The 13,740-nt window shown below is 35.6% G+C and overlaps 1 protein-coding gene and 1 pseudogene across 2 annotated transcripts in view; both read right to left on the bottom strand.

The window, feature by feature from the left end:
• Positions 1-5,238: 5,238 nt before the first annotated feature.
• LOC106868035 (ragulator complex protein LAMTOR4 homolog) overlaps positions 5,239-13,740 on the bottom strand; it is an 18,354-nt gene continuing 9,852 nt past the window's right edge. For both annotated transcript variants that reach the window (XM_014913133.2, XM_014913134.2), the window contains exons 2-4: positions 13,242-13,319; positions 10,244-10,358; positions 5,239-7,167 (exon numbers count right to left, since the gene is read on the bottom strand). In XM_014913133.2, coding sequence (XP_014768619.1) covers positions 7,073-7,167; positions 10,244-10,358; positions 13,242-13,319 — 288 coding nt within the window. In that variant the 3' untranslated portion in view covers positions 5,239-7,072. The remainder of the gene's footprint in view (positions 7,168-10,243; positions 10,359-13,241; positions 13,320-13,740) is intronic.
• On the bottom strand, positions 10,886-10,985 carry LOC128248800 (U6 spliceosomal RNA; annotated as a pseudogene).

The raw sequence follows: 13,740 nt of genomic DNA, 5'->3' as shown, positions 1-13,740 counted from the left end.
ATATATATAAAACAGAGTTTGTGTGTGTGTGTATGTTCCTTATGGATTCAAAAACTGAGTTGCTGATTTTGACATATGAGGTATCGAAAGATTCAGTAATCTTCCAGCTACCAAATAAAGTATGTTTTTTGCACAACTCTTTTTTACAACAAAAAAAATAACCTCGAAAATGAGGTTGGGTTGCACAATCTTGAGGATTTTAGCCAAAGGTGGCAACGCTGCCTGGACTATCTTTATGTTTTAAATAGAGCATAATGAGAAAATGTTTAAAATACATGGAATTTTACCAGGGAATGAAACTTCAAGGATATACCATCAACTTTATTAGTATTATTTAGTAGATAATCTTTTTGTGTTAAGTATGTTTGTCTGTGTCTTGTTTAGCCCAGAATTACCTCTGATGTAGCAGACCCATCACATAATTTTTTTTTTCTTCCTGAAATACTGTAAATCTGTGTCTTTCTTTTGATGAAAATGTGTGCTCTAAGAGAGATTTGGCTGCTATTTGTAGTAGGTCAAATTACCACAGAGACACCTGTGTGTGTGTGTGTGTGAGTGTGTATGCCAACACAAGTCTACATATTGTTACGACCTAGTGGCCATAACTTGAATTCACAGAATCAACGTGGATAGAATGAATTTAAAACAACACCACACCATGAATTTTTTGTAAAATATTATTAACAGTCAGCATAAAACAGCTTACATACAAACAAATATTTACATAAACAAACAGCAAATGCTACACCAGACGTGCAGTCAAAAGTTACAAGGGTAACATTTATACATAGTTCAGAAGTTCGGACTCCATATCCTGGTTTTTGGTTTCCCCAAAATTGGCCCCACACAAATTTGGTTTTTCAAAAATAGCATTCCAAAAATTTTGGATTTCATAAAATCCGGATTTCCATTTTTGTACAAATTCGGTTTTCGAATTTCGGATTTTGACAGTGGATTTCGAACCTTGACTTCATAAAATCTGCCCATCAATTCGGTGTTCAACCCTGGTTTTCGAACCTTGGAATGTCATAAAATTTGTCTATCAATTTGGTGTTCAACCTTGAAATGTCATAAAAATCTGTCTTTTAATTCATTGTTCAACCTTGGGTTTCGAACCTTGGAATGTGGAAACCTTGGATGTTGAACCTTGGAATGTAGAAGCCTTGGACCCAGATGTGACACAGAAATTATCTTACATTTGACAAAAGTTCTGGTGAATTCCTGGAGCATAAACAATTCCACAAATGCCCAATACAAAGCACAAAGTGCACGAACCAAACAAGCAATCGCAGCCTCCAGAATCCAATTGAATAAAACTGTCACAAAACTGGGGGGTAAAATTATCTCTATTTATAAAGTTTGCCAGGGTGTAGCCAATTTGTCATAGTTTCAGTTTTGGCTAATAACTATAGCATCCCCTATTTTAACAATGGACTTCACCCTTACAGTGCAGCATGAAAACTGTTTTCCTGTTTACTTCACATAATAATTTATAATTTCCTAACACTATACATATGTGTGTATATATATATGCACATTTATGTATATATGCTTGTATGTTCATGTGTGGGTGAATTTGCTTACATCTATGCATGTGTATATATGCTCAAATGTGTGTGTATATATTTATGTATTTATGACTGTCCATATATGTATGCATATACATCTGTGCTTTTAAATACATACAAGAGTGTGTATAGGCATGCATACTCTATGGTGTAAAACACTGCTCCCCACCATGCCTACAACACACCAAAATACATGTATTTACAACTGTCTGATATTGCACTCACATGTGTGTACGTAAATATGTGTGTGGATGTGTATATAAACATGTGTTTACATGAGTGTATGTACATATATATGTATGTATATAAGTATGTGTGCATGTGTATATGTACATGTAACAAGAAGAAAACAAGGGCTGCTTTTACTTTATATTCATTCTTCATCTTATGTTTATATTTATTTTATTCTGTACTTATTCTTTACCTTAGTCTACTTACCATGTATATGTGTGTATATATGCATAGAAGCTTGTATATTCATGCATGTATGTGTATATGTACATGTGTGTGTATGTATGCGTGTGTGTGCATATGTATATGTGTGTACGTGTATGTATGCATGTATACATTTATCCTCATGTACATGCATACACATCTATACACCTAATTCATATGCATCCTCTCATATATATCTACGTGCAAATTTTGCGGGGTTTTTTATGTGTGTGTATGTGTGATGACACGGTCAGGATGAAAAGGAAAATTGACATCAGTAGAATTTGAACTCCGGACAACAGAAAGCCAGAAGAGTGAGGCATTCCATCCAAAACTACTGATTCTGCTAATCAGCTTCATTAGAAATAGCTATATAATGAGGCCAAAAAAAAAAAAAAAAAAAACAGAAAGAAAATATTGCTCCATAATGAGTATTGTTTTAATTATTCCAGCAAATATGGGAGGTAACTCTGGACATAATTTAGTCTTATTGTCACCTCATCAGTGAAACATATAGACTTCACCATACTTACCATAGTAAATCATCATCATCATCTTTTAACATGTTTCCCATGCTGGCATGTGTTGCATGGCTTGATAGGAGCTGGCAAGTCAGAGGTACACTAGGCCCTAATCGTCTATTTTGGCCAAGTTTCTACAGCTGGATGTCTTTCCTAATATCATGTTCTTTACAGAGTATACTGGGTACTGTTTGTGGCACCAGCATGGGTGCCTTTTATGCTTTATCTATCAGCCTATTGTTGATTCAGATAGCTGATCTCTCTGTTGGGTCCACATTAGGCAGACTCTCCTACTATGCATTCTCTACATTTAACAACCTTTCATCATGGCACTTCCAAGCTTCTTTCTTTGCAAAATCACTAACTGTAAGTGAACCTTCTTAATTTTCTCTGACACACTGTTTTGCAATCCAAAATATTTCAACCCTCTTGTCCTCATGCCACAGAACATTGGCAAACATCTTCCTTTCTGTCCTAGCTAAATATATCTGTCTCCTAGCTTCCTGATATAGTTCTTTACTACCATCACTCTTCCAGTTCCGTTTCTTCACTCTAATGGCCTTGTCTATTTTTCTGTTCGACCACCATGTCACCTTAGCTCTAGAGGGGACTTTGCACCAGCCACACATCTGGAGCCTCATTAAGTTGTCCTGTAGGAACCTCCAGTTGTTCACTTTATCATATTTCCACCTCCTTCTCATCAAATGCTTCAATTAGAACATTACTAAATCTCTATTCAGAGGATCCTTAAGCATCCAGATCTCTCTGTTCCAGACTGGTTTGCTTCTTGGCATCCTTCTCGCCCACAGTCTGAAGTCAGTTGCTATAGAAACAGAGAATTGTTTAACCTTTGAGCATTCGGATTATTCAGTCAAATGTAATGTTTATTTATTCAAATTGTTTTGAATTAATCATATTTTGTCTTGTAGCTTTGAAAATTCAATGACAGAATTGTCTATCTTTAGAATGACACTGTAGGGTAGTCATAAGAGGCTGGATCTGACCTGTTCATGCATAAAGCAAGAATATTTGAGCCAAATATAACGAGTTTAAATGCTAAAGAGTAAATTATTTATTAATTATAATTGACAAGTGTTTCGTTAAGTTAAAGTGCATTCCTAACCCAGCTGCGTCACAGAGATCATTTCTGTAATCCATAGTAGTTTCAGTTAGGAGTACTAATTGAGAGTAAAGCTAGAGTTACAGAGCAACACTACATTAATATACAAACGGTTAACCTCTCAACTGTAAATCTACCATCTGTAACTGATTCTCTGAGAATGTAGTATTCTGAAAATTTACAGAAATTCTTGTAACAGATGCTTTATTCCTGACAGTTATTTTTTTCTTTTTAACATTTACCAACTTAAAACTATAACATGCATATTATGCCTATTGATAAAAAGAGCGAGAGCCATATCATGCAATACGAAGTCAATATTTGAACCTGTGATTTATAACTTATGATCTGAGAGCCATGTAACTTGGTTAGTCAACCAGAGGCACATGGCTCAGTGGTAAGAGCGCTGGATTCCTCACAATCATGAGGTAGTGAGTTCGATTCCCAGACCAGGCTGTGTGTTGTTCTTGAGCAAAACACTTTTATTTCATGTTGCTCCAGTTCACTGGTGCCTTTCCCTTAGATAACATCAGTGACGAAGAGAAGGGAGGCTGGTATGTATGAGTGACTGGTGGTCATCCATAAACAACCTTGCTAGGACTTGTGCCTTGGAGAGTAACTTTCTAGATGCAATCCCATAGTCATTCATGACCGAAGGGGGTCTTTACCCTTTTTACTCAAATGGGTTCAGGCTCATTACACAGCATCTTGGGTGAAGTGTCTCCAATATCCCTGGGTTGACTGAAGATCGTGAGTGGATTTGGTAGGTTTACGTAAATTATAACATACTTTGATACTGTATGGACTGGGATCCCCACTGACAAGTCAATCATATTAAATAGAGTGATAAAGACTTGCCATATGCAAAATTAGCAGCTCCAATTCCCTGAAACTACTGGATTTATTGTGTATAGAAACAAATAGGCTCTTTATTTCTCTGAGATTGGTCAAGTGATGTAGACACCTCTAATGCGACTGCAATAAGGCTAAAAAATTGATGAAGGCTGTTAATTTCTTTCAATCTACAGAGAAATAGTTAAATATAACATGTTTGTAGAATTACTATGTAGGTTTACATATACATACATATATCATATTTTTTAACATCCACTTTTCCTGTTGCCAACCCTTACTGGTTTCCAAACAAGTAATATATTTCCCCATGACCAGACATTTTCTACAAAACACAGGAAATGAATGATGTTCACTTATATCATGTAGTGTCAAGACACACACACACACAAAAGGCTTCTTTTAATTTCTGTCTACCAGATCCACTCACAAATCTTTGGTTGGGCCAGGTCTTTAGTAAGAAACTGGCCATAAGGAAATATTACCATACTTAAAAGCACATGACGGTTGGACACAAGAAAGATATGGTTGTAGAAAACATGCTTCAAAGAAAAGTGGACATTAATAATGATAATGTTACTTCAGAAGCACCAATTTAAAACAAAAATGATTGAAACATAAATATGATGATGAATTGATGTTTCTATACATAAAAAGACAAATGCACATTTTTTTATGAAAGATTCTTTATCATTTTTTCAATTTCATATTTAATATATATATATATATATATACACACACACATTTTATAAATACTTTATTAAATAATCAGCCATGATAATTTTGCTGGATTTGTAAGGAAGGACAAGGGGATCTTATTCAGAATCTTATTCAGGAAGGAAGCATACACATTTGGGTGAATTTCTTTATATATTTTTCTTCTTTGTGTCTCTTTGAACACATCATAGTTACTTTTGAGCTTATGAAAAGTCAATATAACAAAAAAGAAAAATTAAAAAATCTGGAAAAGACAAAGAAGAAAACAAAGTATAAAATAAAATAATAGATAACATGATGTAAGTAAAAAGAAATATTGTAATCAAGGTGAGTTAATTTCTAATCATACCCTAGATTTACTTAGATGAAAATATTTTAATAAAGTTACTTAGTTAAATAGTAGAAGTCAATTACTTAAGGAAAATAAACCATATAAAAATATTATTATTACTAATTAAAGAAAATAATTCCAACTTCATGTCGTTTTATATCATTAAAAATTTTTGTCTGACTGAAAACCAACTTTAAAATTATATAAAATAACCAACTGTGATACGTAACATATATACATCAGTGAAAGGTATGATGCTGTGGTTTTCGTCTGTGAGGAAATCTCTTTGCAGACAACATATATTGGAGTAAAGCAAACATCACAGCAGCAACTCATGAGAACTCTCGTGAGACACAACTACAAGAAAGTTTGTCTTGCTCTGATGTATATTTAATACATATCTATGAAAAAATTTTTTGTTGAATGAAAATCACAGCATTATGCCTTTTACTAGTGTATATATATTAGGTATGGTACACAGATGGCTATTTTGATTTAATGATGTTTTAATTGCATACACCGAGTTTATCTATCATATCTTAGTTACATGGTGCAGGTATATTTCGTTCATGATAAAAAGATACGTGTCAGGTGTAAACCAAAAAGTCTTTAATTCTTAGAAAACTGTTGCAAAAGAAAGTAAATGATTTCAAAGCTATTAAAATCTCAAATATAAAAGGAAATTTTGAAACTGATTTCTCTTAACCAGGCTTAACACCAACTGAGTTGTCAATTGAAGTAACACCAAGTTGCACCTAGTGAAGCACCAAATCTTGGACTGTACTTCCTTGGCGGCCACCTCCTAAAGAAGATTTCCATAATTAAAAAAAAGAAATTAATAACTAATATTTTGCACACACACACATTTTTATTTATGTATATGTGTGTGTGTGTGTATATATATATATATATATATTTCAAACAGTTTTAACAGTAATTTCAGTTCCAGTTACCGTCAGAGAAACAGTATTCATTATATCTCTTCATAAAAGTCTGCACATGAAAGCAAATAGAATTTAGGATAGTTCAAAGAATATATTTGTGCCTATTAAATACAAATATGTAAGGTGTATGCATAGATAAACTGGAAATAAAGCTCCTGCTTTACTATCCTTTTTTTTTTTTTTTCCTGTTTTTCTACATACACGTACTTACTCATATTCAATAGTGATGTGAGTGTGTGTAAGAGAGAAATCCAGTCTAAAAGAGAAAGTAAGGCTAAAACAGCCTCGGAAAGAAGAGTCAGATGTAGAGAGAGCAATATATTTTTCGTCTTGTCCTGTTCATTTAAGTTAGAGGGAAAGGATTTGATTGGAACAGTGATCTTAAGTGAACTTAATAGGTATGTTCAAATGTATCAATCATGGAATCAGTCAGTTTGGAAAAGATTTTTAAGACCAGACAGGAAAAAAGAAAGGAGGGTCTGTGTTGCTGTTTTTCTGTCTTTAAGTCCGTTGGCTTTGTACAACGAGTTACCACATAACATTTTATTTATACAATCTGTAGTTTATACACAGGTACCACTTCTTCAAACATTCACAGCCTCTGGTTGATAAATCCGTTTGCATACATAGATTTTGCGATTCGATACAGTGATGACATACATGAAATCCTCCCAGAGCACTGTAAAATAAAAATACAATTTGTAAAACTTGAAACATTTAATAGTGGAATTTTATTTACGTTTCAAAAAAAGAAAAAAATAATAACTACGAAGTATTAAGTGTGACTGCCTAATAATTAACCACCATCAGTATTACTTTATAAACAGTGAAAAGAATGACTGTATGGTTAAGAAGCTTGCTTCCCAACCATGCAACTTTAGATTCAGTCCTATTGTGTGTGTGGTACATTGGGCAAGTGTCTTCTCTTAAAGTTCTAGGCCTTGTGAGTAGATTTGATTGGAGGAAACTGAAAAAGCCCAAAGCTCTTGGTCCATCAGGAATTATTTACGAGAAGCTTAAAATATCTGGCAGAGTGAGATACAGCCTAGTCACCCATATAGCTAATCAGTTTGACCAGGCTGTGGTCATACCCAATGACTGGTGTAGCAACATTGAAGTCAATTGCTACAAAGGTAAAGGAGATGCCCTAGAAGTAACCACAGAGGTATCAAATTGTTGGCCTAGATCATGGAAGTTACAGAAAGAGTCATAGCTCAACTAATTAGGAAGAGAGTTAGCATAGATGAGATGGTTTGGTGCTATCTTCCTGGTGAGGCAACTGCAGGAGAAGCATTTGGCCAAAAATAAACCCCTGTACTTGGCATTTGTCAATATGGAGAAAACCTTTGACAGGGTCCCCCACTCTCTCATCTGGTGGTTGCTTTAGAAACTAGGGGTAGATGAGTGACTGATGAGAGCTGTCAAGTCATATACAGGGATGCTGTCAGTAAGGTGAACGTCAGGAATAAGTATAGCAGTAAATTTAGCATGCAGGTAGGAGTCCACCAAGGTTTGTTTTCAGCTCAATTTTGTTTATCATAATTCTCCAGGCCATAACAGAAGAATTTAAAACTGGTTGCTCGTGAGAGCTTCTCTATGATGATAACTTTGTTCTTACAGCTGAATCTATAGTAGAATTAAGAGAAGAAATTTCAAATGTGGAAGCAAGGTCTAGAGTCAAAGACCCTTACTGTTAATTTAGCAAAGACCAAAGTACTAGTAAGCAGGAAAGCAGATAAAAATGGATCTGCTTGATATGTAGAAAAACCATAGATAGAAATTCCATACAGTGTATCCAATGCAAGCTATGAACACAGAGATGCAGTCAAATCACAAAAAGGTGAATAGAGAAAGTAGTCTTTGTGTATGTGGCAGATCTGCAGGAATAATAAAGAACACTTAGGAAATAGATTTCCTCCAATGCCAAGGGAGATCGTTAGAGGTAGTAGACAGTTTCCATTATTTAGTTGACCAAATTAGCAGTGGAGGAGTGTATATTGACCATAGCTGTGTGGTTGCGAAATTCACTTCATAACCACAAAGTTTCTGGTTCCATTCCAAGTGAGTTAAATTAAAATCCAATATCATTTATATTAGCTAATAAAAGAAAAATTATGATCAAGCAATTGCAAGAAGAAAAGAACCCAAAAAGTCCAGCTGTTAATAAGTGTCACTTATAGAAAGACTCAGATTTATGTTTACAAATGAGGAGGAATGAAATTTTTTACATTCATGACTATGTCAAGGACATTAGTGATAAAGGTTAAATGAAATGGTTACACATGGAAACTGAAATGTCAATTAATTTGGTTCACCAATAGGTTTTATCTACACTATTATTAAAAATCCAGATAATAACTTGAGAATAAATACACATGTTAGTACACAGGCATGGTTGCATGGTTAAAATGTTTGTTTCACAACCTCATGGTTTGTGTGTTCAAGCTCAACTCTTTGAGGAATTGTCTTTTGCTACTGTTTTGGGTTGGCTAATGCTTTCATCATCATTTAATATCTGTTTCCCATGCTGGCATGGATCAGACAGTTTGACAGGAGCTGGCCAGGTTCCATGTCTGATTTGGCATGGTCCTTATGGCTGAATGCCCTTCCTAACACCAACTACTTTACAGAGTGTACTGGGTGCTTTACATGTAGTACCAGCACAGGTGCTTTATATGTGGTATTGGCATAGATTATACATAGCACTAGCATGTAATTTGAAAGGCAGAGATTGCACAAACACCAGTGTTTCATCATTCACATGTAATATAAAAAAAAATCAATAAATGTATTTTTTTCATGCATGCATGGGCTCAGCAGAGTTCCGTTGGAATAACTGCAGTTGCTACCCACTCAACTTTGAAGACTGAAATAGGCTTTTTTTTATAAGTCAACCAAACTGGATTAAGCAGATTATGTACCTTGCAAAGAGGCAGGACATTCATTTCGAAAGTGAGCCACAATCAACAAGTATGTGTTTGTGTCATCCTCCCTCATCATCATCATTGTTTTAAGGCCCACTTTTTTATGCTTGCATGGGCCAGTTTATTGAGGTAGATGCCCTTACAGTTGCCAACTCTCACCTTGTTTGCAAGCAAGGTGATGATGATGATGATGGTACATGGATTATTCAAAACAAGAAAGACTTCACTCCTGAATTTCTTTCAGGATTTCTATGGCTGGTGGAAGGAAAGAAAAGAGGAATTTATTCTTGAATGTTCATAGCAGAGTTCACTCCACAAAAGACAGATATGATATAGCTTGAGGCTATAGAAGACACTGGAAAATCTGACTCAATGAATTTCATTGGACCCATGCAAACATAGAAAAGCAGATATTAAAACAATGATGAAACAGTGATGATGACATGGTCCTTGGCTGTCTTTAGTAAAGTGACCTCTGCTATGAACATTCAAGAATAAATTCCTCTCTCTTTTCCTTCCACTAGCCATAGGAATCCTGAAAAAATTCAGGAGTGAAGCCTTTCCTATTTTGAATAAGCCATGTATCATCATCATCACTGAATGTCTGCTTTCCATTCTGGCATGGGTTAGACGGTTTTGACTGGAGATGGTAAACCAGAGAGCAGCATCAACTCCAGTTTGTTTTCACTTGGTTTCTATTGTCAGATGCTCTTCCTAATGCAAACCACTCCACAGAGTATATTGAGTGCCTTTTACATGTTACCAGCCGAGGTTTCTTTTAAAGAAAGAAAAACAGAATGATAGATAGTAAGAAACAGCTGTTATATTTACCCATAATTCTTTTCCAGTAATCTTTCCTTTCAGCAAGTGGCATTTTACATGCTATGTGCAGGAATCTGTATATTCGGTTAGCGGTGACTTCATCATATTCTAGTTCACCAAACGACTGGAAATATAAATCATAAAGGCGTATTCTTATGAATCAGTCTATATTTTAGGAAGTCTTTCAGATTAAAAAAAAAAAAAAAAAATGAAAATGATATTAATCTCGTGTATAATTTAACCATAGCTGTGTGGTTGCGAAATTCACTTCATAACAACATAATTTCTGGTCCCATTCCAAGTGAGTTAAATTTGATCAATGGAAACTGTATACACACACATACGTGTGTGCCAAATGTATACATGGCGATACAAGCAAACCCAAACCAGTTGTCAAGCAGTTGTGGGGAAAGGGACAAGCTAGTGCATGCACACACACACACACACACACACACACACACACACACACACACACACACACACACACACACAATATGGGCTGCTAACAGTTTCTGTCTACAAATTTCACTCGTAAGGCTTTGGTCAGCTTGGGGCTAAAATAGAAGACAAGGTGCCAAGCAGAGGGACTGAACCTGAAAGCACATAATTGGGAAGTAGACATCTTAACCACAGAGCCATGCCTGCACCTAAAAAAATATGGATCGCTTCACAAATTTTCATGTCATCCTTATGCAGGAGCCATGCTAATCTTTGTATCATTCCAATTTTAGTATACTTAGTACCAAAGCAAGAACACTGACTTAGTCTATTCAGATGTATACCGCAACAAAGCTCTTCCTGTCACTTGTTAACTAAATTCTTCACTGATTCTTTTATTCTATTACGTTTTTTCAGTCATTGGGCTTTGGTCAAGCTGGGATAATCCCTTCAAGGGTTTAGATGATTATATCAGCTTCAGTACTCCTTTTAATTTGCTGCTTGTTTTATTGATTTCTATTTGTTGAATGGCTAAGTTGCCTTTGATGGAAAGGGACACAACTCAGTACACCGTTTTACAACAGTATATGCAAATGAACATGTGTATTTGTATGTGAGTGTTTACATGCATATGCACATACATATATCACCATTATCATTTTATGTATATATGCATACTGCTAGGTCTACATCATTAGCCTCTCTGACAGCTCATCTAATACACCTAACACTTGCCCCTCCATCATATATCCTTCTTATAACAGAACCCTTTACTAATATTTACTTATACTACTAACATTACCCATGCCTTTATTATCTCTCAGTCAATTTCATCCCTTTTCATTCTGACTGTACTGTGCTGCCAGTCTGATTAAGGATGGTGACAAATATCTTCTGTTAACTGAACATTGCTTCCAGTGTAACAAGGGACACCATTGGACCTATCTGACCCTCTCACTAACACTTCAACTGCCTCCATCCTCTTTTAGCCTTATCACCTTTGCTCTCTCTCATCCATCATGAGAAATCTGCATAAGGGACCCCATCAAGTATGCATGTTACTTCATACACATTGCCTACACTCCCTCTCCATTGGCTATTTGGTATCAACATCCAGCAGTCACTGCCACAGTTATTCAGCTCTCTCTATCCATTAGAGTAACATCTCTATCCTCTCTTGTGCTAGTGCCATATGTACCCAGTGCACCCTGTTACATGTGGGGTTTTATTTTGTCATGTCAAAGACATGACAACCTCTCTAATGTTGGTGCTATGAAAATAATGTACCTACAACTCTGTAAAATAGTTGGTGTTAGAAAGGGTATCCAGCTATTGAAACCAAGCCATAGAATTGTGAGTAGTGTTTCCAGTAAGATATGTGCTTGTGTATGCACACACGTTTTACAAATAGTAAAAGGGAAAATGTGTACATACAAGGTTTTCAAGATGAAATTGGATTCCTTATATGATCTTTAGTCACACTCTATATCATACACAAGACAATACTCAGCTATGAAGTTCTAAATATATTTCATACATAACTTGTATCAAATTTCCCTGTTACAGCTAATATTCAAATAAAAGCTATGGGCAAAAACACTGAATAAAATAAAGAACTGCAAAAGTAAAAGATTAAGGACTTGAAGAAGTGAAAACCAGTTTGTGAGTGTATACTTTAATACTTTTAATACCAATCTCTCAACGACTACTCTTGCTTCTATAATACAAAGCTGACTTGTTTTAAAGTGTATGTAAATTTAAACAATTTATCACTATCTTACAGAAGAATAAGGTGGCATGCTGGCAGAATCATTAGCACACCAGACAAAATGCATAGTGGCATTTTGTCCATCTTTATGCTCTTAGTTCAAATTCTGTCAAGGTTGACTTTGCCTTTAATTCTGTCAGGGTTGATAAAATAAGTGTCAGTTGGGCACTGGGGTTGGTGTAGTCAACTTCACTCTTTCCCCTAATTTGCTGGCCTTGTACCAAAATTTGAAACCATTATTATGGTTTCAAATAATATTATTAAGCTGGCAGAATCATTAGCATGCTGGGCAAAATGCTTAGTGTATTTCATGTCTTTATGTTCTCAGTTCAAATTCCATCAAGGTCAACTTTGCCTTTCATCCTTTTAAGGTTGATAAAATAAGTATCTAGTAAAACGCTAGGGTTGATATAATCGACTAGCTCCTCCCCCCAAATTTAGGCCTTGTGCCTATTATAGAAAGGATTATTATAATTTATTGATCATCATCATTTAACGTCCATTTTCCATGCTGGCATGACTTGGACAGCTTGGTGAGAGGTGGCAAAGCCAGGGGCCTCACCAGGTTCCATAGCCTGTCTTGGCTTAGTCTCTACAGCTGGATGCACTTCCTAATACCAACTGCATTTATAAGTGTACCGGGTGCTTTTTATGTGACACTATCACCAGTGCTTTTTACATGGCACCAGCAACACTGCTTTTCATCATCATCATTATTCAGAGAATATATGTATATCATGTATTTTAGAGGAGACAGCGAATGTGAAAGAACAAGGAAGAAATGATTAGAATTTTACTTACACTCAGAATCGCACCTTCTTCATTAAGTATTTGGTATCCAACAGAGCCAGGAATTTTGTCCATGTTTAAAGCAGCCATCTGCAAAAGAGCAACAAAGAATATTATAAATAAAGTATTAGAAATTTGTTTATATTGGTTGTTTTGACTGTGTGGTAAGAAGTTTGCTTCCCAACCACATGGTTTCGGGTTCAGTCCCACAGCATGACACCTTGGGTGTCTTCTACTATAACCCCAGACTCGACCATAGTGCTTTGTCAGTGGATTAGTAGACAGAAGCTGAAGGAAGCCCAGCTTGCTGAGCTTCTTTGTATGCATGTATCTGCGTACACACATATACACATACAAAATCAGATTGGAGACTGGTGCAGCTCTCCTGCTTGCCAGCTATGGTCAAACCGTCCAACCCATGCCAGCATGGACAATGGACGTTAAAAAATGATGATGATGATAAAAATGTATGCATCTTTGTGTGTGTGTGTGTGTGTGTGTGTCTTTGTGT

The sequence above is a fragment of the Octopus bimaculoides genome, chromosome 9, assembly GCF_001194135.2.
Source record: "Octopus bimaculoides isolate UCB-OBI-ISO-001 chromosome 9, ASM119413v2, whole genome shotgun sequence".
NCBI lineage: Eukaryota > Metazoa > Mollusca > Cephalopoda > Octopoda > Octopodidae > Octopus > Octopus bimaculoides.
This window is presented reverse-complemented; position numbering and strand designations above follow the sequence as displayed.